The sequence below is a fragment of the Dendropsophus ebraccatus genome, chromosome 2 (assembly GCF_027789765.1).
Source record: "Dendropsophus ebraccatus isolate aDenEbr1 chromosome 2, aDenEbr1.pat, whole genome shotgun sequence".
Classification (NCBI taxonomy): domain Eukaryota; kingdom Metazoa; phylum Chordata; class Amphibia; order Anura; family Hylidae; genus Dendropsophus; species Dendropsophus ebraccatus.
In genome coordinates this window covers 66,871,763-66,894,081 of record NC_091455.1, presented here as the reverse complement: position 1 = coordinate 66,894,081, position 22,319 = coordinate 66,871,763, and the positions used below count along the sequence as shown (strand labels likewise).

At 44.6% G+C, this 22,319-nt stretch overlaps 1 protein-coding gene across 3 annotated transcripts in view; it reads left to right on the top strand.

Annotated features, from left to right (window-relative positions):
• Positions 1-22,319, top strand: part of CABLES1 (Cdk5 and Abl enzyme substrate 1) — a 59,037-nt gene that overhangs the window by 18,960 nt on the left and 17,758 nt on the right. For 2 of the 3 annotated variants that reach the window (XM_069957699.1, XM_069957698.1), the window contains exons 2-4: positions 14,925-14,996; positions 16,545-16,637; positions 18,899-18,976. In XM_069957699.1, the coding sequence (XP_069813800.1) occupies positions 14,925-14,996; positions 16,545-16,637; positions 18,899-18,976 (243 nt within the window). Of the gene's footprint in view, positions 1-7,999; positions 8,021-14,924; positions 14,997-16,544; positions 16,638-18,898; positions 18,977-22,319 lie in introns of those variants that run through there. The other variant, XM_069957700.1, reaches the window with a different exon arrangement.

The window sequence follows — 22,319 nt, the reverse complement described above, 5'->3', positions numbered from 1 at the left end:
GGCGCAGGGGGAGCCACTCAGTACACAGGAGCGCTCCCCCCTCCTCCTCCTTCTGGGATCCTGGGAACCTCCCCCTATCCCAAGGCTGACTCCCCGCCTGGCCGCCGCTCTCCCTCCACACATACCAGCTCCCGATGCATCAGTGCGGACATCAGGATGCATCGGGAGCCGGTATGTGTGGGGGGAGAGCGGCGGCCAGGCGGGGAGTCAGCCTTGGGATAGGGGGGAGGTTTCCAGGATCCCGGAAGGAGGAGGAGGGGGGAGCACTCCTGTGTACTGAGCGGCTCCCCCCTGCGCCCGGCAGCATAAGCAGTGGCATCAGCGGGGGCAGGCAAGTCATATCAATAACCCAGCTACAGCTCCCATCACCTGCTCATACTATGAGCAGATGATGGGAGCTGTAGTTCAGTGTATATAGTCCGGATCGGCGGGCGGCGGGAATGCAGCGGGCTTACTGTGATATCCTAATGTACTGAATTAATACATTTATGCAATACTTTGGGGAGCAAGGAAACTAGATGTATTCATTCAATAAAGCATACTGTACACTACACTACATTACATTACTTTACATAGACATCTATAGAAACAATAAGGTCTATGGACTTCTACATATAGAGCGCCCCTTGCTGGACACTCCATAGGAATTACACCTTTTGTCGTGACGTCACTGTATCTGAGAGAATTCTAACACTTCCTGATCTACTAAATTAAGGGAAATAGCCCTATATGTGCATTTCCCATAATTAATGTACATTAGAAATTTGTATAACTTTTCATAAGTAACAACATATCAAAAATTAATTTTGGCCGGACTTCTCCTTTAATGTATGGTTATTCCCAATGCAGTGGAATGAGCTATTCATACACCAGTAAAAGTACTCATCAGGTATCTATTTTATGGCAGATATCTTTATAATATACAGTTATACTCAAAAGTTTACATATCCTGGCAAATTTTTTTGTTCTTGTCCTTTTTTCTGAGAATATGATTGATAACAAAAACTTTTTCCCACTCATGGTTAGTGGTTGGGTAAAGCCATTTATTGTCAGACTAGCGTGTTTTCTATTTTTAAATCATAATGACAACCAAAAACATCCAAATAACCCTGATCAAAGGTTTACACACCCCAGTTATTAATACCATGTATTGCCCCTTCTAACATCAACGACAGCTTGATGTCTTTTGTGGTAGTTGTGGATGAGGCTCTTTTTTTTTTTCCTGGGCTGTCTTGCATGAACTGCGTGCTTGAGATCTCCCCAGAGTGGCTGAATGATTTTGAGCTCAGAAGACGCAGATGGCCACTCCTGAACCTTCACTTTGTTCTGCTGTAGCCAATGACAGGTCGACTTGGCCTTGTGTTTTGGATAGTTGTCATGTTGAAACGTCCAAGTACATCCAATGTGCAACTTCTGAGTTGATAAGTGCAAATTTACCTCCAGTATTTGCTAATAACAGCTTTCATTCATCTTCGACCATGTTTCCTTTGACTTATGTAGCTCACACATCCCCAAAACATTGTGCTATGCATTTCTGTGACATCACCATTTAAGCTCCTCCTGGCTACTTGGGACATCATTTTATGCCATCTACCCCCCCCCCCCCCTTTTTATTTTTTGCGGACCTGCAAAATACAGAGCACAATAAGGTGCACACTATAGGTGCATTACAGATAAAAATTTGCAAATCACCAATTTCATTCTTGAAAAGTGACATGTGAATGTGCCACACACACACACACACACACGTGCACGGGAGGAGATCATGAACTGTCCAAGTTTAGATTTAAGTCATGAAAATATTTTACAAAAGTTGAATTTTATTTGTAGTGCCTGTTTGTTGTTGCAGACATACGGGTTGTATACACAACTTAATGTAACTCCAAGTCCGTCACACTTCTGTCAACCTGTCTGTGAATCAATTTCTCCTGCTGTTGTGCAAATAGAACAGAAAACAGGTAAAAATGATGGGCAATAAGCAAGACACCCCCTATAAAGGAGTGATTCTGCAGGTGGTGACCACAGACCATTTCTCTGTTCTCATCCTTTCTGGCTGTTGTTTTGGTCACTTTTGCATTTTGTTATTGCTCTCACCCATAGAGGTAGCATGAGGCGTTGTCTACAACCCACAGAAGTTGTTGCGTGGCTCTGTCACTACAGTGCTGTGACGATTCAAAGAGTTTTCCCGTTGCGGGCATGATAATCTGCTGCCTGCAACATCCTCCAGCATGACCGGTTTGGCAGTGGTCAGTAATGGTGTGGGCTGGCATTTCTCTGGAAGGTCGCACAACCCCCCATGTGCTTGCCAGAGGTACCCTGACTGCCATTAGGTACCGGGATGAGCTCCTCAGACCCATTGTGAGACCATATACAGGTGCGGTTGGCCCTGGGTTCCTTTTGATGCATGAAAATTCCAGGCATCAAGTTGCTGAATTGTGTCAGGAGTCCCTGCATGAGGAAAGCATTGAAGCTATGGACTGGCCCATCCGTTTCACCCAGACCTAAATCTTATCGAACACATCTGGGACATCATGTCTTGTTCCATCCACCAACACCACATTGTACTACAGTTGAATTGAAATAGGTACTCCGCACTGAGTTGCAATTAAGAGTGGAAGTCTGGGTATAGTCTTGGAGACTCTGTCTCCCAGTCCAGGCATGGCTCCTGCCGCCATCACGCTGACAGACGGCACCCCTCTCCTACTGATACCAAGACCTATCAGTCTGTGCCTATACCAAGACTTCCACTCCCAGCACTTAAGCTGTTCCACAAGCTGTTCTACCAGGACTCCTCACCGTTTATATCCAATTCATGATGAGTCTGATGAAGGTTGTATAGACCGAAACGTTATTTTATACCTGCTTTACCACCTATGCAAATAAAAACTACTTTAATTGCAACTCAGTGCAAAGTACCTATTTCCATGCTTCTTTGGGCTTGACCCTTCTCCGGCACCACTGCTACTAGTACGTGGATCCACGACACACTGTACTACAGTTGACTGATGATTTAATCCAAGTCTGGGAGGAGAATCCCTCAGGAGAACATCCACCGCCTCATCAGGAGAATGCACAGGCATTGTAGGGAGGTCATACAGGCATGTGGAGGCCACGCACACTACTGAGCCTCACTTCCTTGTCTTGAGGCATTTCTACTGAAGTTGGATCAGCCTGTAATTTAATTTTCTACTTTGATTTTGAGTATCATTGCAAATCCAGATCTCCATGGGATATTAATTTCCATTTTCATTGAGATCTAGGATGTGGTCTTTTAGTGTTCCCTTTATTTTTGAGCAGTGTATTATGTATGGCCAACATTTGCAAAATCCACATTATTACAGGTCAGTTATATAATACCACCCAGAAGCGCAATAGGGCATGTGTAGTTATAAGAAGCCGTTGATGTGTTAATAGCCAACACTTAATCTGTCAGATGCTCCTGGATGTTCAGGGCTTGATTACATAAGAGCGGCACAGTGCTGACAGTTTATATCATGGTGCAGGAAAACAGGTTGTTGTGGTTGGGCTTAGCCTACACTTATCTGTCCAGCATATTGTCCATGCAGGCGTTTAATTCCCATGCAGTGCCGAGCACAGTCCTCCTCTTCGCTCCGAGGCAGCCCCACCTCTTGGCAGGTGTTGAGCTCAGATAAAAGCAGTTCCAGCTCACATTGATATGTTCAGGATTGCAGCAGACTTCCTATGATTAGACAGTTGCTAAGTGACAGAAGAGAGTTCTAAGTATCCACTTAACACAATGTGTTTCGCCTGTATTACTTTAGGGTTACCAGGGAAATGTTTTTGTTGTGTCGTTTTTATAGAACATGTTTGTTTTTCTTCTTCTTTTTCTTTTTTTTTTGATTGGGGTGTAAATAGGATGTTTCCTCTCTCATATTTCCTGGCAAATCCAGGAGGCATATACAGAGGCAGCGACAATTGATACAACGGTAAAATGCCCACGTGCCCTTCCTCCCAGTTTCTCTCTGCCTGTGTGTTGGCGAGCCAGTTATGGATCTCATTCTTACACAATGCTGCCCACACACTAATCAATTAATCTTCTGAGCTCATAAATTACCCAAAGAGGACCTGCTGCTGCTATTTCAGTCCAAATTATACAATGCCATACCCAACACTTAAGGACTTCGATTAATTTGATGCAATAAAATAATAATACTAATTTTCTGTTCATTAAAGCCCTTCACTGCTCCAGTGGTTTGTTTCCAATCTGCATTTAGCAGCAGCGACATGATGTACCAGCGGCAACGGTGATGCCATGTATTCCTGCATGTGATTGCTGAAGCCAGTGATTGACTGCATCGGTTACATTACAGTAGGGCATGTCAATGCTGTGCAATATAAGGGCCAATGCCATGAGCAACTTCACTTTACTATATGGTGCATAAAGCCATTTTATTCATCCCACTTTTAGAGTGAGAGTCCCTATTCTTGTACTGTATGCAGCCCAGTTTTTAGGATGGTGACCCTGATTGTAGCCAAGGCTGCGAAGGGTTCAGGATTGTTCAGCTAAGGCTCTTTAACTTTGTTTTTTTCCATTTGACCTTGTCTTTCCGCATGTTACCCAAATAACCGAGGCAGTAAGCCAAAATCTGTTTGTTTTTTCTCCTCTGTTGACACAAAACAGAGATGTTACAAGCTTTGTGAAGTTGTTGAACTCGGTCGTTCCAAGTCATGGACCCTTTATCAGGACAAGAGCTAAATATAGCATGCACACACAAATATGCAGAGTTTGGTTCTATGTAGGAAATAAGCCATTTGTGCCTTGTTTTCCTGTGTGTTATCCCCAGGAAAATGTAAAGAATAAGTCACCCGTGATAAGGAGAACACCGCTGTTATGGCTGGGCTGAGAAGGTGTTTCTGGGTTTGAAAACAAACGTGTTTCTGCTTTTTTTTTACATCTTCATCCAATCTCATCAGCGCTTCCCACTTAAAGGCCCGTGTTTTCAATTTGTCTGAGAAAATGTGTCAGTATTGTAGAGCTGCATCATATACTCATCACATTATTGTGTGTCAGTCTGGTATGTATCAAACTACATTTCAGCATTGTAGTAGAGTTAGTCTAATGGGGAGACCACTGTAAGGCCAGGTCGGGACATGGCGGATCTACATCTGCACCTCATCTGGGTACAGGTGCATGGCTTATTGGGAAAGGATGTAACATCAGAGGAAAGGGGCATGCCCAAAGTTTGCCTAAATGCCATATTTTTCTAATTGCCATATGATTCTGCCATGAAACTTAGTTGGTAAGAACGTAGACTGGACAGTCTACAGATTTATTAAAAAGCCTGAGCTACTGTGAAAAATCAGGTGCATTTGAAAAATAAGTCTATGGGGGGTGTAAACCATGGTGAATAAGTGCGTGGGGGGCATAAACCATGGTAAATTGTGCACAGGAGGGGTCCACGCCCACTTAGTGCCTTGCTGCACCGTCAATCTGGTGTTTTGTTTGCACAACGGCAAGTCACAAATATTTGCACAAGCCATCCAGTTTGTGCAAAGAATTTCAACGTTTTGTGGTGTGTGCTCTGGTTCAAAGATAGTGATGATAATATAGACAGGGATACCCTCTTTAAAGGGTGTACTTTATGTACTTTGGTTCAGGGGATTGTCGTAGAAGAGCACTCTTGGTCCCCAGATACAAAGATATGTGATAGTAAGTAAGATGTATTTTAAAGAGGACCTGAGGCCCCTCCTGACCTGTCTGATTAGTAATAACGTTTCTTATAGCTCTGTGCGGTGCTGTTCCTATTAGAAATGTATGATCCACCTAGGTGTTGCTAGTTAGGGGGCGTATCCCTACACTTGTCAGACTGCTAGAGACACGCCCCCAACTAGAAACACCCAGATGGATATTTAGTCATACACTTCTTAAAGGGAACAAATCACTTAAAAGACGCATGTAGGGGGGCGGAGCGAACCACCGATGTGAGCGGTCGCACGCCTGCAGAGCTCCCGCTCCACACAGCTATATTGGCGGCCCCACACTGCTCTACTCACCCCTGCTGATGGGCAAGACTGCCAAGAGGACCCCGAGACCCCCCGTGCTGACCGACGGCCCGCCGGCGGCGCCCCCACACGCTAGACCGGTACCTGACCAGAGGTGAGGGTGAAGACGCGGCCCGGCGCCACCATCCGCCTGCGGCCTCTCCTCATCCGGTCACGCGGCCGACCCGTGCGGCGGCTAGAGCCGGCAGCCTACCTCCTTGGGGCTCCCGGATCCCAGATACAGAGCGGTGTCCCCCCGGCGGCCCGGTGGACGGACGTGAGGCGCGTGAGGCCTTGTGCCCGGAAGTGCCGGCGCCATCTTGGATCGGAGGTGAGGGAGAGACGGAGCTGCAGCCTCGTGCTTTAACCCCTCCCGCCCCGGTGGCTGGTGAGACATCCTACGCCTCCCCCCTGTCTCCAGACTGTACCCCACCAACCTCCTCTACCCTGCCAGAGACTGCAGATAGGGGGACTTCTGCTCCGGTTGTGGGCAATATGGCCGCAGTACCCAAGCCACAGAGGGGGGACAAAAAGGGCAAAGATGGGACCCGGGCCTCAACCTCTAAACACCAGCCCAACTCCGCTAGGGATCCTGTAGACCCTGAGCTATGTGGCGCATATCACACTGAATCTGACTCAGACGTTTCCTGTGCTGGGGGGAACTCACACAATATTCACTATATGCTTTCTCAACTACCTACTAAGAATGAGTTCCACTCTCTTCTCACAGATATTAAGGACACACTTAAAACTGAAATCGCTGCAGTCAGGAAAGACATCAAGCATATTTCCTCTAGAGTTGAGTCCCTTGAGGGAGAACATGATGATACAAGAGCATATATAGGGGCCTTACAGTCTACCATTGGCTCCCAGTCGGCCACTCTAGAAGGAATGCAGCGCCACCTGGAGGATCTTGATAATAGGGGACGGCGAAATAACATCAGGGTCAGGGGTCTCCCAGAGGCTACCCATGATGAGGACTTAGTGGACACCTTGGAGGGACTGTTTAACACCATCCTGGGCGAACCCTCCTCACATAAGATAAAATTCGATAGGGCTCATAGAGCTCTCAGACCCCGCCCTACCTCGGGCCCCCCAAGGGATGTCATTTGTTGCTTGCAGGACTACACCATAAAGGAGGCGATCATGGCCAAATCCCGGGCATTGAAGGATCTTGACTTTGATGGGGCGGCTATTCAGTTATTTCCAGACCTCTCATGGATTACCCTGCAAAAGAGACGCCTATTACGCCCCCTCCTTGTTGCTCTGCGGGACTACGACATCCCCTACAGGTGGAACTTTCCATTTGCCCTCTCTGCCAGGAAAGATGGACGCTCTGCTGTATTACGAACCCTCATTGATCTCCCCAAGTTTTGTGAGGTCCTGGATATCCCAGTCCCGAAGATTACTGATTGGACCCTTGACCCACCTCCTCCCCCGCTGCCACCTGTTTGGGAGTCGGTCCGTCACAAGCGTAGGCGTGAGCGGTCTACTCCCACCTCACCCCAAACGGGTTCTCCTGGACGCCCTCCTGTCTGATGCTGGGGTGGACCTCTCTCCAGTCATTTTTTGCTAACTACCCTCTTGCCTTTTGGTCTCATTGTTTTTTATGTCTGACCAAGGGAACAAGTTATATGGGGTCTTTGATACCCATTCTGGGCCTACATTTTGTTCTATTCACCTATGAAGCTGTGTGGATGCGTTCTGCATGTTTGGTTTGTTGATAGTGTTGAAGCCATATTGGTCTTTCCTCCTAACCCTCTGGGGCTGTTTTCTCTCTGTTACCATGATGTTAATTGTTTACCAGGGGACAGACTCTGATCCCCAACAATATTTTTGCCCCTACCGTGACATTGATTGTCTAGGTTTTTGGTCGTGTACCAGTGCTCTATGTTGCATCTCTATGTTGTTGTATGCTTGTGTCCCCTTGTCTTCCTTTCCCTTTTGTTCCTCCCTGCAGATCCTGTTATTCCAGATACCGATTGTTCATCCTTGGTGCCCTCCTACTAGTGGTATGGTGAGTAATGGCATTAGAGTGTCCTCTCCTTCTATTTACTCCAATGGTTAATTGTGTCTCTCTTAATGTTAAAGGCCTGAATACTAACTCCAAACGCCGCCTTCTCCTCAGGGAAATGCGAGCACTGAGGGCTGATGTTGTCTTCCTACAGGAGACTCACCTTGACTCTGCGGCCTCTTTCCGCTTTGCCCGTCATGCATTCCCAATCTCCTTCTCTGCCACTAGGGACAACAAGACGGCTGGGGTAGCTGTACTGTTCTCCTGCCACTGCCCTATCCAAATTACCTCCTCTTACACGGACCCTGGGGGGCGGTTTATAATTGTGGAGGGAAAATTGCGGGGGAAACCTATTGTTTTTTGCAACTTGTATGCTCCCAATAAGGCCCAAATTCCGTTCCTCCGAGGGGTGTTGGCCAGGCTTGCAAAATATCCTCAGGCTGCTAGGGTCTTGGGAGGGGATTTTAATTTGCCCTTCTCAGACGTGAATGATAGGCAGTCAGTATCGGGTAAACCGCTGTCGGCCGCTCAGGCTAGACTATCGGTTGAATTCCGCAAGTTAATCCGTTTCCATAAACTGTATGATCTTTGGAGGCTGGACCACCCCACGGAGAAAACTTTTACTTTTTATTCCCACCCCCACAGAACCCATTCTCGTATCGACTATTTTTTTGGTAATGTTCCTACAGTTCGCCTCCTCAGGGGAGCTCAAATCGAACCCATCTCTTGGTCGGATCATGGACCTGTCTGGATTGAGCTGGCTGATCTTGATACGCCCACGAGAGTATGCCACTGGAGGCTGAACGAGTGCCTTCTTAAGAATCAGATCTCGCGAGACTCCATCCAGACTTGTATTTCCACATATTTCCTTGAGAATGAGGGTTCGGTCTCCTCTGAATCAATCCTATGGGAGGCCCATAAGGCTGTGGTTCGGGGACATTGCATAGCGTTGAGCTCACGCCGGAAGAGGGATAGGCAGGCGGAATTGTTGTCTCTTAAGCGGGCGGTTAGGACCTTGGAGCGGTCTATGGGTGTGCGCCCTTCTCTGGCGACTCTGGGTAAGCTGGTCGCTGCTAGAGCTCGTTTGAAGGATCTGGCTCTCGACAATGTGGAACGTCTGCTTCTTTATTCTAGACAGCGTTTCTATGAAAAGGGCAACAAGGCCCATACGCTTTTGGCACGGATGCTCAATGACCGATCGGCTGCCCAGTCTCCCCAGGTTGTGCGAGACCACACTGGTGCCCTGAAATTCCATCCCAAAGACATAGCCTCTACGTTCCATAGGTTCTACTCTAATCTCTATTCCCTATCCTCTACTCTCCCCTCAGACCCGGTGGCACGGAATGCGCGTATAAATGCCTTTTTAGATGACTGTCGCCTTCCGTCTCTTACCCCTCAGGCGGTTGAAGACCTAAATTCCCCAATTACCACTGAGGAGCTTTCTGAAGTCCTCAAAGAGCTGCCCTCCGGTCGCTCACCGGGTCCTGACGGCTTCACATATTTATATTACAAGACCTTTTCCTCTGAACTTTCCCCACGTTTGCTATCGCTCTTCAACTCCTTCCTTCAGGGGTCTCCTATCCCCCCTCCAATGCTTCATTCATACATTACCTTGATTCCTAAGCCGGATAGAGATCCCCAGGAGTGTGGTAACTACAGACCTATAGCTCTACTGAACTCAGACCTAAAGCTATTTACGAAAATCCTTGCCAACCGCCTGAGCTTTTGGCTTCCGTCCTTAGTGGACAAGGATCAGGTGGGTTTTGTAACAAACAGGCAGGGTGGAGACAACACCAGGCGTGCAATTGATCTAGTGGATGCGGTTAATTTGCAGTCAGATAGGGCCTTGGTCCTGAGTCTAGATGCTGAAAAGGCTTTTGACCGCCTTGGATGGCCATTCCTGTTTAACACCTTAGCCCATTTTGGGCTTTCGGGGCCTTTTCTGACTGCGGTTAGGTCCCTCTATACCTCCCCCTTGGCAACACTTAAATTCCCACATATGCTCTCTGAAACCTTTGCTCTTTCGAATGGCACTCGCCAGGGTTGTCCACTATCACCCCTACTGTTTGTCTTATGCATCGAGCCCCTGGCGGCTGCCATCCGGAATTGCCCTGATATTAAGGGAGTCTTGGTCAGAGGCAAGGAATATAAAATCATGTTGTTCGCTGATGATGTTCTCCTCACCCTGTCGGAACCACTCACTACTTTGCCTGTCCTGCACGAATTATTGACAACTTTTGGGACTCTCTCCGGCTACAAGGTCAATACGTCTAAGTCTGAAGCAATGGCCCTTAACATGCCTGATGATGTGGTGACCCACTTAAAGTCCACCTTCCAGTTCCGCTGGTCTTCATCCTCTATTAAATACCTGGGGGTTCGTTTGACTCCCAAATATTCGGCCCTATATGGAGTGAATTACCCCCCTCTATTTCGAGAATTAAAATCCCTCTTGACCAAATGGTCAGGCCACTATATCTCCTTCTTAGGACGTATAGCGGCGGTCAAAATGTCTATTTTGCCCAAGCTCCTTTACTTCTTTGAGACCCTCCCAGTTAGAGTCCCTCAGTATGAACTGAAAGCGATGCAGAGTGCTATGTTTAAGTTCATCTGGCACTCGGGGAGACATCGTATCCCTAAATCTGTAATGACCAGTAGTAAGGCACAAGGGGGTCTGGCAGTACCAAACATTCTCCACTACTACTGGGCTGCCCACTTGAGGCAAATAATGGCATGGTCAAAATATCACGCCTATAAAAAATGGGTGGAAATAGAAAAAATCTGGTTTGCACCATATCATCCCAACTCATTTCTATGGCATGTCTCTCCTCCCTCTCACTCCCACTTGTCTCTCCTGGGTCCTATGCGGTTCACCTTATCGGTCTGGGCCTCCTGTGCTGTGAAATTCGGCCTTTCCTCTTCTGCTTCCCCCCTCAATTCCTTCCTACTCTTTCCAGACTTTTCTCCGAGTCTTGACTCAGACACTGTTCGGGCCTGGGGCACGAGGCAGCTGTTCCAGTTCGCAGACGTAGTAGACCCAGTGAGTCGTACTTTACTCCCCTTTGAAAAACTGGTTGATAGGAAGGAACTTATGGTAGAGCATAGATCCTTCTACTCAGACGTTCGTCACTTCATGCTTTGCCGCTTGGGAACGCTTACGGTTGCTAAACCGACGGCGTTCGAACAACTGGCGCGCATGGGTACTTCGACTGCTGGACTGATCTCAACTATTTATAGCATTCTTAACTCCCCTGCTTCTGATGCTCCCGTGCGACATAAATATATGGACAGATGGGAAGCTGCTGTGGGCAGAGTGATCTCTCCCGAGTGCTGGAGCATTATCTGGGATAGGGCGGCTACTTCTTCCATATGTACTACATACAAGGAGACACACTATAAGGTCATGATGCATTGGTACCATACCCCCGAGCTCCTCAATAGACTCAATAGCTCCATCTCTTCCCTGTGTTGGCGTTGTAACAGAGCGACGGGGACATTGTTCCATATATTCTGGGAGTGTTCATTGATTACTGGTTTCTGGGGGGAGGTCTGCTCCCTTGCTACTAGAATTCTCGATTATCCCATTAGTATAGACCCGGTAGTCTGCTTGTTAAATCTGTCCCCTAAACAATTGAGGAAAAAAGCCTCTAAACTACTTTTAGTGATACTGACTGCAGCTAAGTCCTTAATTGCTAGGTCCTGGAAGCAGACCTCCCCTCCCTCCCTCTCATGCCTAGTTGATAGAATGAAAGAACTACGATCTCTTGAGCGTCTCACGGCCTCTTTAAACAACAAAATGGAGTTATTTGATCAGGTATGGGCTCCCTGGGATGAACACTACCCCCCCGTCCGATTGTAACTGACAGAATTCTGCCTCCCAACCTTGCCTTCCTTTCTGTCTTTTCCCTTGTCCCCCCCCCTTGTCTATTGTGCTTGTTATGGCTGGTCTACTTTTGGAAGTCCAGTTTGTCTGATGGTGAGTGAGTGTTTGTCTGTGGATTCGAAGTTACTATGGGTTACTGCAATGCTACATACAGCCTGTATTCCAGATTTGATATATGGATGGTGACCCGTCCCGGGCCACTTGGTCTTTACTGTATGTAACTGATAACTTTATTTTTTGGAATTTTCCTGTTGTCTTTTATATGTTTATATTGAAAAACCACTAATAAAAATTACATTTATAAAAAAAAAAAAAAAGACGCATGTAACGCTATGGGAATGTGCTGTAGCAGCACCCAGCACACTTCCCAAACATGCTTTTATACCCTGGTCTGCGCCGTACTGCACAGGTGCAAAATAGCCTCTAACTCATTGCCGGATCTTCAGCAATGAGTTTGAGGCTTTCTGCACCTGCTCAGTACGGTGCAGAGTGGACCTGCTGTACTGCGCAAGTGCGGCACAGCAAGAACGTAGGCGTGCTGAGGTTAGGGACAGCGCGCCTCCGGTGACGGCGCCACAATAATGCAGGCCAATCACGCCCAGAGGGGCGTAATTAGCGCTGCAGAACGCCCAGGGGACCGTGACTACTTGCCCGCAGCTCCCCGCCCAGAGGACTACTTGGGGGTAATTTACATGCAGGGCGCCAAGCTTATAAAGTAAGTTTTCGGCTTGCACATTGCAGGAACGGGGGGTATAAAAGCATGTTTTGGGGAGGTGTGCTGGGTGCTGCTACAGCACATTCCCATAGCGTTACATGCATTTAATAGGAATAACTGAGGAATGGCAGAGCAAATAGTTACCAAAACAGGCAGCTTAGAAGAGGCCACGGGTCCTCTTCAAGTGGTGACCAAAATCTAACTTCAAAAGAATATAAAACCAAAAATAAATATATTTTTTTTAAGCATTACCGTCACCGTTTTGATTGGTCAGGGTTTTGGTGCTGAGATCCTTTCCAATCAGGTAGAACCGGGAGAAACACACAACACTGAGCGCTTCACTACCCGGCTCGCCAGTGGATCATGCTTGTTGCAGGAGATGGGTTTCATTGTAAGCCTATGGCTTCTGTCTTAAAAGCAAATAGCAAATGTGTTGTGTCAAGTTTGTTTTTTGTGATGCTAATCAGACAACTTTTAAAGTGTTGACTGGCGGATGGTGACTTCCTGTTAGAAATCCCATTGAAATCCATTACAGCCTGTTTTTGCTCATCCTGAAATGGCTGATTACTGAGGACAATAGACTGTATTTGACTACAAAAGGAATCGTAGTAAAAGAGGCTTTAGATTTAGTGTCCCTTTAAATGGATGCCACCTTGTGTAACAGTGTTTCCTCATCTATTGTTGATATTACATCAGTCTTTTGTGCCGTTTTCCAGCACTCGTCCCTCCTATTTTGTTTTAGTTAAGATAAGCTTTATCGTGAATAGGTTGCAGGCATCGCTTGAATAAGAACAAATACTCCCAGCCTTAGTGTTAAAGCCAGTCATTGTCAGTCAGTTAATTGTTGCTGGTGTACATTGTCCATCTGAAAGCATGTGTTGACAGGACAGTACGAGTGAGAGCAAAATAAAGACTTGTATTGGTAGAACTGGCCGTTTGTCAAGTTTTTTCCTGGATCAGATCTGTCTCTTGTTCCACTTCACAAGTGCCATGCAAACAAATTTGTCTTCACCTTCTTATTAAACAGAGGCAAATGTAATAAGTGTGATATGCCAGCATAGGAAAGGTCTACATATTCATCACTATGCTGCTGAAAGAAAGTAGGCGACTGTTTAGAGTCAAACATCACATTGCGTTATGTGGAAGAGCTGGCTGTATAAGTATGGGGCCCAGGCATATATGATAAGCTACTGCATTCAAGTTGGGTTTTATAGTGATATATAGTAAGTGGGATGTTTGTGGGAAGAATGACACAGCATTCAATGATGTAGTGGTATGTCCGTGTCTCTGGCATAATCCAGCTCCCAAAATGAGATTAAAAATCAGTCTTTAGATCAGGGGTGTCATGATGGGAATTGTAGTTTTGTAACAGCTGGTGGGCCTGAGTTTGACACCTGTGCTTTAGATAAATTATGTCAGTACAAGGTCAAAAACCTACCAGTTGGCCCTGGAGACCGACGCATTTTGAACACCATATTTAAGAACACATAGGGGGACAGTTATCAAGACTGGCATACTTGTATGCCAGTCTTAAATAAAGCCCCACCCGCTTTTCCCAGGCCATATTTACTAAGAGCCGTACCCTTCTTATTACAGCCGGTCGGACTAGGCGTTGTGGCACAAATCTACACCTTTTCCGAAGCAGGTGTAGATTTTTGCCTGGTTTACACCTTTTTCCAGGCATAAATGTTAATAAATTTAGCATGTGAGGAGGCCAAGCCTCCTCCCTGCCTTGCCGCACCCACCCATTGGACGAGTGGGAGGAACGACTGGCGTACGCTAGGCGCGCAATGATGGTAAATCTCCCCCATAGTGATTGTAACATGTGTCAGCTTTAAGGGCCGACCAATAGAAGGTTATATGGTTAAGAGGGTTAGTACTAGAGATGAGCGAATCTCAAGTGTGCTTAAGTCTGTCGGAACCTAAGAGTATGGCATTTGATTACCGATGGCTTCAGAAGTTGGATGCAGCCCTAGGGAGTCCTGGAAAACATGGATACAGCCTAGTGATTGAAATCCCTGCTCCTTCTGGGCTTAAGTCTAGTGGGCAGTCCTACTCAGTGATTGTCAGCTATCTCTGTATGAGCGCACACAGACAGAATAAGCTGAGAGTCATATTAAATAAGTTAAATTATGTCATACTAAATCACTGCATGTTACATTACATTGTCTCTGTTGTCATTAGTATTATTATGTTAGAATTATTGGTACTATTAAAATTGTTACTACATGTAGTTTTCATAACCAACATATGATGCAATACCTTTTATTTTTATTATCCTTTAACAATACTGTCCATTGTTTCTTCTGTAGGCGACGTCTGATATCTCAGCGGTCTTCACTGGAAACGCTTGAAGACATTGAAGAAAATGCTCCTTTGCGGAGGTATATTTCCTACAATTTCTAGTTTGTATTTGCGGCATCCCTTAACATTGTTGAACTCAAAAATTGTCAAATATCAGGATTTATGGTGGAGATGAACATGAACCTTCTTTACCAGTAGGCTTTGGGTTCCTGTTGATGTTTTCAGTGTTCTTTTGAGTAACCGTTTAGTTCTCAACACTTCAGGGGGTCTTGTGGTCTTTGTAACATATGCAACTTCTGTTACTGTACCACAATACCTCATCCATATTATCCCCTGATACTGAAATGTGCTTGTTGGCTGGAAGAAAAGATTCTCCTTCCTATCAGCCAATAGAAAGACTATATCCTTTGTGCTCTATACACCAGTTACTGTGTTCATAGATCACACAGAAGGCCATGACCATGGCGATTGGTACGTACAGAACAGAAGCAGCAATGCAACTTTCACATTTATGTTAGTTTTCAATTTAGTATGTATGTAGATTTATCTGTCCCTAGTAGTATCAGCCATGGTATGTCACATGGCAACCTAGGCATAATAAAGGGCATTATCCATTACCATACACCAGTTGACTGGTATAAATACACTTTTATATTGAGGTTTCCACATTCTGGCATATGGTAGTATGTAAATATTTGCGTTATATTATATATCATGTAGTCATCTTTCCAATCAGATTCAGTTTTATTTGCTTCTTACCATTCTACAGTCGGCAAAAATTCACTCTAATACCTGGGCATGTCCAACAAGATTGTTCATTTTCAGATATTTTTTTTTTCTAGAAATGTTGTGAATGCTTAGGGGGACATTTATTAAGTCCGGCGTTTTTTACGCAGGACTTATAAATGTCCCTGCATCTCCGGCGCTACGGAGATTTATGTAGCGGCGGACTGCCTCTACATAAATCCCGTGCGCGTCGGTGCGCACAGCCGAAAACCTACGCCACCTGAAAGGTGGAGTAGGTTTTCGGCGTATCTTTTGGTGTAAAAAATGATAAACCCTGCGGACTCTGAGTCCGTGCCCCCAGTTCCGCCCCCTTCACACCCCCTCCCCGGCGTACCCGGTGGAAAGGGGCGATTTGCGAATATTTTATTCGCAAATGGCCGTTTTGCGAATAAAATATTCGCAAATCGCCCATTTCCGCAGAAACATATGCATTTTGGTGATGATACATGTCACCCTTAGTGTATACTTACAATGCCCAGGCAGAGAAGCAAAGGAGAGTTAGATAGAAGGAAGATATATGACTGTGACATGAGGGTCATTGCTTTTTTTATTTTAAACAATAAAGAATAACTTTTACTTTTATGTGTTACCAAATGTGTCTTCTGTCCATTGTGTAGCCATTACATTGAATAAAAGGAAATTCCTTGGCTGTTGGGGAAGATAATATAATGTTACAGAATCCTAATTGTTCTCTCCTGGCCGCTGTGACTGTGTGCGGGCCACTTGTACTGTCTGTGAATTATGACCAGACTGCAGCCATTTGTCTAATTTTTTCCTTCCTGTCTTTGTGTGGAGATGCCATGAAAGGTCTCACTTCAGGCTTTAATTGACTTATTTTTCAGATGTCGGACTCTGTCCGGTTCACCCAGACCAAAGAACTTTAAGAAGGTTCATTTTATTAAGAGCATGAGACAGCACGACACAAGGAGTGGCAGGTAACACCGCAAACACACACTTCCTCTGTTTGTAATCTCAAGAAGCAAGGTAGCTTGTGTGTTGTTTTTCCTTATTGTGCCTCATTGTTTTCTAGCCTTTTCATAGAGAATTCATGGAACACACAGGCCAAGGTTCCCAGCGGTTATATGTTCTATATGGAGATTTAATCAAAGTATTTTAGACAGAAATTTGATTTGTGCAGGAATACATAAGACATGGGCTTATGAGCTCCGTATCCCAGTCCATACAAACCTATGGATGCAGCCTGAGAATAAAACCTGTGTGTTTCCTGTAACTAAACTCTGTTGCACATAATACCCATTCAGTACTACTAATGTCCAGATACAGTCATATTATGATGTAAGATTACTACCTGCTGTTTATGGTTGTGATTTCCTTCATTTGGAATAGATGATTAGTTTTCTGCTGACACAGACACCTGTTCCTTTAGTAGAGGCCAAGAGACAGAGGATTTTTAAGGGTAAAAGCCAGTGTAGACAATAGGTAGTTATTGCAACCAGTCAGATCACTCCAGTGCTACCCGCTTTGGAAAATGCTTTAGCTTGCTCTGAAAAAAAAACATAAAGTCTTGCAACCAGGTGGAACCTCCTCCTCTTTTCTATACACTACCAAGAAGTTGTACTGTCTGCCAAGTTAGGCTAGGTTCACACTGTGTTTTTGCAATCCGTTTTTTGCAAAGAAAAAACGGATGCATTTGTGTGCATCCGTTCTTCTATTGACTTCTATTGTAAAAAAAAAAAAAAAACGGTTCAAAACGGATCAGTTTTTTTTTTTTAACTGACACAAAAGTAGCGTCCGCTACGTTTTTGTGTTCGTAAAAAAAAAACTGATCAGTTTTGATCCATTTTTTAACAATTGAAGTCAATGGAAAAACAAATGAAAACTGATGCACACAAATGCAGCTTTTTGAAAAAAAAAAAAAACAGATGGCAAAAGCGCAGTGTGAACCTAGCCTTAGCAGTATAGCAGAACTGCAGCCTGATCACTCTTAGTTCACATATTACTACTCTGTTAGCTCCCAAATTCCCACCCTGTTAGCCAGGGGTGGATTAACTTTACCATAGGCCCCGGGCTGTTCACCAAGCCTGGGCCCCCCCTACCCCACTGTAACTATGGAAGCACTAGCCTGGCGTTCATAGTACAGGATAGATAATGTCATGATGTCCTGATTTGTGCAAAATTGCCATAAAAAAACAGTGATTTTTTGCAAATCATGGCAGAAGTGCAGCCAGGAGACAGTACACCATTGAAAGTATAAGTCTTTTTGGGTGGTCATGGGCCCCCCAGGAGCTCAGGGCCCCGGGCTGCCGCCCAAAATGCCCCTATTATAATCCACTACTGCTGTTAGCTCATATATACAACATGCTTGAGTCAGTGCTGATTCTGCTGTGATCACAGGACTCTACTAACAATATGTATCAAGACTGTTTGTTTTTTTCTTCAGTGCTGCAGTAATACTAGATTTCTCTTACTCTGCTACTTCTTGAAGTAAATGGTGTATGAAACAGGGTGGAGCACTAATTTTAAAAACCTAATTTTTATGCTATTAAGCATGCCCTTTAAGTGGGACACTGTAGGTATGCTACAACTGCTTTGTAAAATGAAAGCTACATTGATGTTGATTGTCATGGAAAAGATGTTTTAAGGACTTTACCAGTAATGGACGACTTCCTCGAGCCAGGTAGCCAATGTGACTAGAAATTTGCTGCTGACACATAACTTGTTTGTTTGCTTTCTAATAACATGCTCACTTTTTTGGCCATAAAAAAGCTTAACCTGACTCCTGGGGTGATCTAACTTCTATGCTATATATGCTTTTATTTGCTGTATGCTTCTATACTCTTATGGTCCAGCCCAGTTGTAGACATAAAGCATACTACCATGACATTGCATATAGGTTTACATTATTTTCATTTTATAGTGCATAGAATTTTCACAGTTTTAGATCCATGCAGTAGTTTTAATTTCTTACAAAGTCCACAGTGTCATTTTGATGTGTGGGACACAGAGGAATAAACATGTCCAAGGTCACATGTTGCTGACAATGGGATTCCAGTAATTTCTCGTTGTTATTGTTATATGGTCAGCACCGTGAACCACAAACCTAGCCCTAGTCCCTGTCTAGCGTAACCTGCTATTGTTTGAGCACACAGTGAAGCATAGTAGTTTGGCACTACTGCTGCTATTGAACCTTTCAACTTGTGAAGTTACAGTTGTATTTTCTCCCTTGATTTTATAGAATTGTTCTGATAAGTGGGAGAAGATCATTTTGTAGCATATTTTCTGTGCTGCCATATCGAGACTGTTCACATGTCGGGTAGGTATACTTATAATGGACTATTTCTCCTTCAGCAATAATGGCATGAATACTTGAATATAAGCAAAATACACATATATATATATATATATATATATATATATATATATATATATATATATATATATATAATGTATATGTAATATTTTTATTTTTTTTTTTGCATGTTAAAATCTCCCTTGACATTGTATGATGTGTGTCTAAGATGACAATAAGCCTCTAGGTCCTAATTCATTGCGAGTCGAGGGGGGGGGGGGTTAGGGAAGGGGGCCAAAACAGTGATTGAAGCACATTTACAGTTATATAACTTTGTAATGTTTTTAATTACCGTAAAATTATTTTCACCAAAGTTTTAAGAATTTTCTGTTTCTTGCATTGTGATGTGATTTATACCACATAAAGTTAAAATTCTTTGTGTACGCTCATCATAGTATAATTATTTAGTGTTTTTATATAGATTTCAGTAAAGTCTGACCTTTTTATTATATAAAATGGCAGTATCTAAGGGTCCTTTTACATGTATAGATAAATCGCTAAGTTTAGTGAACAATGATTTTTTTTTTTTTTCTTTTAAACGAAAAGCATTTAGCCATTAATACAATTGTAATTATGATGGTAATATATACTGAACACTGCGAATGACCGAATGAGGAGTGATTACACGCTGAAAGACTTGTGAATGATGGCTTTGCTGTCAGCTCAAAAGATGCGATTGACGACATATGAATGAATTTTAATTTACCGTTTGATCGTTCCTGCGTTTACACCAGAAGATTATCGCTTAAATCGGCCCGTGTAGAAGGCCCTTTTGTCATTAGGCAGAAGACAAAAAGCTTAGTTGTACCAAGTTTGCTATTTATACAATCCTTGGTTGTGATTCTCACTGTGTACACTTTATTTAGCAATGCATCATAGGAAAGCATTAGCTACTTGTGAAGAGGAAACGTTCTCTTTGGGAGCCAGGGACTCATTTAGCATCAATTCATCACAGTATGACGAGCCAGCATCTGCTTGGTAGCGGCCTTCATTTTACAGGTCTAGGAGAATTTTTTGAGCATTTGCATAGTTCTGTGTGTTACCAGACATTGTGCAAATGGCTCATAAAATTGGGTAATTTAGAAAGTCCTGAACAGCGGAGGTGGCAGAGAATAGCCAGGAGAACTGCTGATCCATTCATTACATCCTTGTGGTTTACGTTGTTAATTATTTACATGAACATTAGTACTACACTATGTAAGTTTCTGCTGTTTTTCAATGTTTCTGTACATGGTGTATGTGGAGAATATATCGTTCTTTAAGACAGTCTCCCGTGTGGGAAGATTTTACCTGTTGTCATTTACTTTTAATGTTTAATTTGTTAGGATCTTTATTGCCAGCAAAAAAAATCCAGCTCTATACTCCATAGCCTGCAAAGTTTTCTTCATCAACACACTGGCTGTGACTCACAGGTTGTCAGTGCGGCAAAACATTTACAATGTAAGGTTACCACGACAACGAGATGATCAGGTTTTCTGCAGGAAAATATCACTGTTTTTCAGAATGCGGAGTGGATGTCTGCACAGTGATGGGTGTAAGGAGATCCACCATCAAACTAGACTTTACTGGTGACCATATAACGGGGCTATACCCATCACTGATGGATATATGATAAGTGATCAATGTGGGCCACACCTCTAGAACTGTATCAATCCTGAGAATGGAGGGCTATTAGCACTGGTGTAAGGGGCCTATTCCACAGAGCAATATTTACCCGATTTGGCCCGATTCAGCCGATTATCGCTCTGTGGAATAGAGACAACGATCATCGCCTGATTGTTAATATAGGTTGGGTCCTATAATTGTCGGGCACCGACCCCGCATCGCTACGTGCATTAGCGGTGCGCGGCCGGCGGCTGACAATATGCAAACAGAATACATTACCTATCCATGCTGCAGGGCTCCTCTTGCACTCTGCTTCTCACCGGGTCCCATGCGCTCCAGCTTTAGAGCGGCTGACAGGCCGCTCAGCCAATTACCGGCCGGGACCGCCGTGGCCTGTGATTGGCTGAGCAGCCTGTCAGCTGAGACAGGCCGCTCTGAAGCTGGAGCGCATGTGACCCTGGGAGAAGCAGAGTGCAAGAGGAGCCCTGTAACCTGGACAGGTAATGTATACAGTTTAAGCAACAGTAAATATGTCCTTGGAGCCCTTGTTAAACGATTATTGAGCCGTGTAATTGGCCCAGTAAACGAGCACCCCTGTAATAGCACCCTAACCCTGCACCACTTTCACCTTTGTTTCCTGTATGTCTTCATCCAGGTCACCTGTGCAGGGAACAACAATAAAAAGCCAGAGGGCTGACCCCCAACAGGGGTTAGATGGTAAAATACCTATAAAGGGTCTGGTTGTAACCCCTATATGGTCAGACAGGGCTCCCTCAAGAGTAAGTGATCCTGTTGTGCTTTCTGGCAGGGGGCTAACTACCAGGTGGACTGCCTTCAGAGACATGCTTTCTGGGGGGCTTACATGCACAGAAAGGGCCTTATCACTATATGGGGGCACAGAGGTACCTAATACTATACGGGGGCACAGATGGTGCCTCACTACTATATGGGGCAAAGAGGGTGCTTAATACTATATGTGCTGGAGCACTGTCCTCAATTGTGCTGTCTACAGATCCTGTGTAAAGCTAGTATCTACCAATATATGACCCCTGGATAGAGGCGATCCTGGTCTTAATACTGCTATGGTGGTAATAGTGATTAGAGCAGATGACAAGCAAATACATTCATTGTCAGTAGTTTTTGCTGTGCAAATACTGCTGAGTGCGTTGCACTGCAAATGGACCCACTAAGGCTTTGTTGCCCAAGGGCCTGCATCTCTCATTTTATATTCAGTATTTCTTTGCTGTTAGTGCATGGAAATTCTTGGCTGAAAAGCTCCTTATCCCATCCAACTATGCGGCTGAGTTTATGGCAACAAATCTTTTCATAGGTGCATCAAACCAAGTCAGACAGACGGCCAGTTACTAGTTTGGGTCAGCTGTGTGCAACGCTATTGACAGGCCAGTTCTTGGGAATGAGTGGCCACATGAGTGATCACTGGATTTACTTTCATTATTGTCGGCAGTGCATTACCTATGTACATGGGTAGTTTGCTGCCGCCAGACAATGTTTTATAGTCCAGCTGACAAATGAGTGTTCACTTGTTTGCTGACAGATCATTGGGCTTTTACATGAGGCTATAATTGGCCTATTCAGATGATAGTCTTTCTACAAAATATTGAGCAATGCAAGCTGGAGAAGAAACTTCAGCCATACCATAGGGTGATAAGTAGAGATGAGCGCAACTCGAGCATGCTTGAGT